General features: G+C 40.2%; 1 protein-coding gene across 1 annotated transcript in view; it reads right to left on the bottom strand.

Annotated features, from left to right (window-relative positions):
* Positions 1-4,938, bottom strand: part of LOC106012502 (amine oxidase [flavin-containing] A) — a 16,235-nt gene extending 11,297 nt beyond the window's left edge. Inside the window, exons 1-4 of the mRNA XM_035971191.1 lie at positions 4,813-4,938; positions 3,499-3,562; positions 2,253-2,341; positions 1,035-1,201 (exon numbers count right to left, since the gene is read on the bottom strand). Of these exons, the coding sequence (XP_035827084.1) occupies positions 1,035-1,201; positions 2,253-2,341; positions 3,499-3,562; positions 4,813-4,938 (446 nt within the window). The remainder of the gene's footprint in view (positions 1-1,034; positions 1,202-2,252; positions 2,342-3,498; positions 3,563-4,812) is intronic.
* Positions 4,939-4,942: the final 4 nt, after the last annotated feature.

Below are 4,942 nucleotides of genomic sequence, written 5' to 3'. Positions count from 1 at the left end.
CAGAGAAAAAATGCTGATTTCTTTGATTTCATTATTTTAACGAGCACCTGTTTTCACCAGGATGCCTCACAAATAGAGAAGTGCTCCTTTTTATGTGTTTTAGTAGAGGTTTTACAGCCCTCGAAACTGCATAAGGTCATATTAGCGCCAAGGGGTAGATGTCAACAGAGAAGTCCTTACAATTTACAGGGAATCAGACTAACTCTGCTCACCTCTCTACATTCAACAGCACAAAGTCTATTTCGACTATCAAGGCACTCCAGAAATAGCGGGTCACAAAAGTGTGACAAACATACAAAAGAAGTAGAGGAAAACATGACGATAGTAAGAATGACGAAAGAAAAAGCAGCTGTTCCTTGTTGCAGTTCAGGCACAGTTATGAGCATGACACTGCTGAATCAGGCCCTTTACAATTACAACTCCACTGTGCATAAGAACGTGGTTAATGTTGGAAATGGCCTAAAGACAATTCAGTCAGTAGCACCGCCCCCGGGGGGGGGGGGGGGAGTGATCCAAATGACAGGTTGTGAAAGATATGTAATAAGAACCATCAGAAAAAGACATTTATTGAGATTCTTTGGCCACACAAATAAATCATGGGTGGTTGGCGGGTGCTCTGGTGTGGTTTGCTCCTTCTTTCCTATCAAACAAACATCTATCGTCCTTGTCTCTCCTCCTTCTTTTTTGTGTTTGTTACTCTCTTGTAACACCTCTAATCTTCGGCATTTATATGACCTTATCGTGTTGCAAGTGCCGTAAAACCCTTCTTACTAAAACAAAAACAAAACAAAGAGATCAAATTAATTGAATAGAGAAACCGCTGCTGGAAAGATGGAGGGAATAAAGACAAAGAACAACATTCACAGATGGCCTGAACAATTTTGCAACGAATAACACAAAGAGAAAAACCGAGCTGATTAAGAAGACAGACAATAGGCAGGAATGGAGGTGCCATGATCGTCAGTGTCTGCTTCAGACCTGACACCTGAAGAAGAAGAAGAAGAAGAAGTACGAAAGCTTCACAACAAAAATACTGCTGACCTTTCTCCTTCCAGAAGGCAGTTTTGTAGTAGACGAAAGCTTTCATGACGCAGCCCATAGGCACTCTCTGTATCAGCTGATTCCTAGCCGGGGGGAGCGGGGGCTTCATTCTCACTTGGGCTTGTATGGACAACGGCGTGCTTAGGATCACGTGACCACACTGACAGATAAGAAGGGGAAGATGAGGCTAGGTTAGGCAAGATAGATTGCATTGTGGGGCTGCGAAATTGCATTTGTCTAACGACCCTTGCAGCACTGTAAGAAGTCCGGGAGGGGGGGGGGATAGATGCCCTACCAGAACTCCGAATGTAACGTCAGGCTCTGAAATGACCGAGCCAAATTAGGGAAAGAATCGTGCATAGTGCCTTTTCCAGAACGCAGGGCCGGGCCGGGATAAGCGTAGATGGTCAATCCGAACCCGCAAGTTCACTGTTACAAGTCCAGTAACCTTGCACCTAGATTACACACTCGACAATAGTATCATAGTTAAGAGTCTGGTGAAGAAGTGTTCAGGAAAACAAGACAGATCCCAGTCAGAGATGAGGTAGAAAGAAGGCAGTGGCGATGGATTGGACATATTCCCAGGAAGTCAGGCAGCTGCATAAGAAAGAAAGCGTTGGATTGGAATCAACAGGGTAAAAGATAAAGGGGAAGACGGTGTGGAACCTGGTGAAGAATCACAGAAATTGATGTACAGAAAGTGGGAAGACATTGAAAAACATCAAGAAGCTAGCCCAGGATAGAGAAAGGTGGAAAGTGTTTGTCCGTGGCCTATACCCTGGTGCAGAGTGAGAAAGGCAATGATGATGATGATTAAGAGTTGTAGACTTACGGCTAGACTACCGACTCGACAATAATAATATCATGATTAAAAGTCTGGCAGACTTACCATTTAACTAGACTACAGATGTAACTTTAAAACACTTAGCTGATTTTCACTTACATCAAACTGGATATTAAGTAACTTTTTTTTTAAATTCATAGATTTTATATTGTCAGACATGGAGTTCTTAAGTTTATTATTTTTCTAAAACAAACAATTGATTTAAACGTAATGTAAAAAAAAATAATATTCCCACCTACACAGACAACCCATCAAGATGAAGTCAACTGCACAGACTGGGATAAAAAGTTTAGGTTGTTTATTAAGGAGTATGAAACTAATAGATCATGGTGTTCCAAAAAGTTTACATAATTATTTATACACTGACCGTATAGATGGCTCCGCTGTCGACCTTGACTTTGATCTCATCACCAGTCTGATCGATTTCTGTTACAGGTTTTTCCAGTAAAACGTTTTCTGTTTGAAGGAGAGAAAAAAGTGCTGTTGAGAGGGTTTTTATTTAATTTTTTTAAATTTATTTATTTATTTATGTATTTATAAGCTTATTTTTTATTTATGCAAATGACAATTGCAAAGTGGCGTAGACATTTCACACATCATGAATTTAGTTTTCTTATAATTTGGGTACACAGACATGTTTGGGAAGTGTGTGTGTGTATGTGTGTATATGTGTGTTTGAACCCAAAACTGAGTGCTCGTGGGTGGGGGGGAGCGTCCAAAAGATCATGAGCCACTGACTATCAGGCAGTAATCTTTAAAAAGTTCTCTCATCTGATAAGACAATCAACACACATTTTAAGGCCCAACAGGTTATTTAGTACTCGGAGCGAGTAAGAAAAAGAAACAGCCGAAAACAGCATAGGTTCGAAACAAGTAGGACTTTAACAAATGCCCTCCATCCGCCCGCTATTTTTTCTTCTAAAAATCGTATTTACAATCAGTGCATGCGTTTTCGCCCCACTTTCTTCAGTCACGATTTTACCTTCGCACACACTTTTGCGAGATAATGGTAAGGAAAGTCACGATCTGATTGGAGAAAAATTGTAGTTGGGCAATCAACTTCTTCTATAGCTACCTCAGAATTATAACATTCTATCTGCTCGATACCAAGTTTTGAGAAATTTGACGTAGAAATCTTAGAGTTCCAATATGTCAAGCTTTTTCGAATGCAATTCTTTGAATATCTTGATAACGACTGCAAATATTTGTACAATTTGATAGATTTAATAGAAGATGTGCCTTCTGACCTCATGGTTTTAGTAACTCATAATGGGCAAAAATGTCAGATAGAACTTTGTAATTTTGAGGTAGCCCTATGTCTACAGCCCAGGCAAAGCGCAGTTATGAATACATACGGCTGTAAGATCGTCTGTCAAGAGGTAAACGGCTATAATAAGTAATCATCAAAATTGGAGAGGCAATTTGCAGTAACTATTATATTTTTTTTATTCATATAATTGAGGGGGGTGGGGGTTGTGGAAGGAAAAAACCGGGTGCGATGAAAATTTACAAATGAACATTGTGGGATTTAATTCAAAACAGGTTGTCGTTTTAAAATAACGTTACAAACCAACAACACCAAAGCCTGGACGAAACAAATATCAATGACTCACCAAGCCCCACGTGCTCAGCCAGCCTCTGACTCAGCTGTTGAGTACCCCCGACCATTTTCCGCTCCTGGGGAGACCAAAATTAATGAGGAATGAGGTGAAATCAGGCTCTCGTAAAAAAAATGAAATTGAATTTTATTAATTTTTTTGCTTTTTAGCTCAACAGCTTTTATGTCTATTTCAAAACATATTTATGTGTGGATTATCCTGAAAAACGATGATTAAAGCTACAAAAAATATAAATTTCAAGTTTGCAAGGACTCTCATGCATTGAAATATACCACTCTTTGGCGGCCATTTTCTCGCTTATTTTACCTCTGATTGGAGAAAAATAGTAGTTGGGCAATCAACTTTCTCTATAGCTACCTCAGAATTACAACATTCTATGTGCTCAATACCTAGTTTTGAGAAATTTGACGCAGAAATCTTAGAGTTTCACAATATGTCAAGTTTTTTTTCTGAATGCTTTTCTTTGAATTCGTTGTAAACCAATGAAATGAGTTCGATTCCTAAGAGGTGAAGTCAATTCAACCCAATATTTTTGTCTTCCTTTCGGCAGACCAGCTCACCCCGGATTGGCTCCAACTCATACAAGGTCGGGCCAACCCATCCGTCTTTCTACATTTATACTGACACCGTGTAAAACGAACAGCTCTAACTAAGAAGGACAGAGCTAAACGGAAAAAGACCGTGTTTGTAAAGCGTATTTCCCGAAAACACAACGTCAAAGATAATGACTACTTCTGCTGTTCTCGACAAAGCATGGTGTCTTAGGCAATTTGGACTGCACATAAATAATATACATAAGACATCCTGCTATATTTCAAGGCAAGTCGCTTTCTTAGAATTACGAAGTTCCTTCTGGCGTTTTTGGTCGGTTTGAGTTACTAATACAATGAAGTCAGCAACCAAATTAATGTTCTATCTACTCTATCCAAATTGTAAGATCATTCCAAGTCGTTATCAAGACTTTCAAAAAATTTCATTCGAAAATAATTGACATGTAAAACTCAATTTTTTACGTCAAATTTCTCAAATCAAGGTACTGATCTGATAGACTTTTGTAATTCAAAGGGTAGCGAAATGAGACGTCATCGCGCATCCGTTCGTCTGTCCGTCCGTCCGTCCATCCTTCCATAAACATCCATCCATCCATCCATCCATCCATCCATCCGTCCGTCCGTCCGTCCGTCTGTCCGTGAGCAGAGTAAGCCTGATTTCCCGTTTGGACTTCTCTATTGACATCCACCCGTTGGCGCTCATATGACCTAATGCAGTTGCGAGCGCCGTAAAACCAGTACTAAAACTACAACGTACCTGAGCGCCGTCTTGTGTGGCGTTGATAATGTGCACCCCGCCCACAGTCTTCATGTGCCAAAGGATGTAGAGCAGCGACACCTCGTGAGGAGCCATGGCGTTGTTCAAACGGACGCTGTCCGCCATGACT

This window comes from Aplysia californica, unplaced genomic scaffold (assembly GCF_000002075.1).
Source record: "Aplysia californica isolate F4 #8 unplaced genomic scaffold, AplCal3.0 scaffold00390, whole genome shotgun sequence".
NCBI lineage: Eukaryota > Metazoa > Mollusca > Gastropoda > Aplysiida > Aplysiidae > Aplysia > Aplysia californica.
This window is presented reverse-complemented; position numbering and strand designations above follow the sequence as displayed.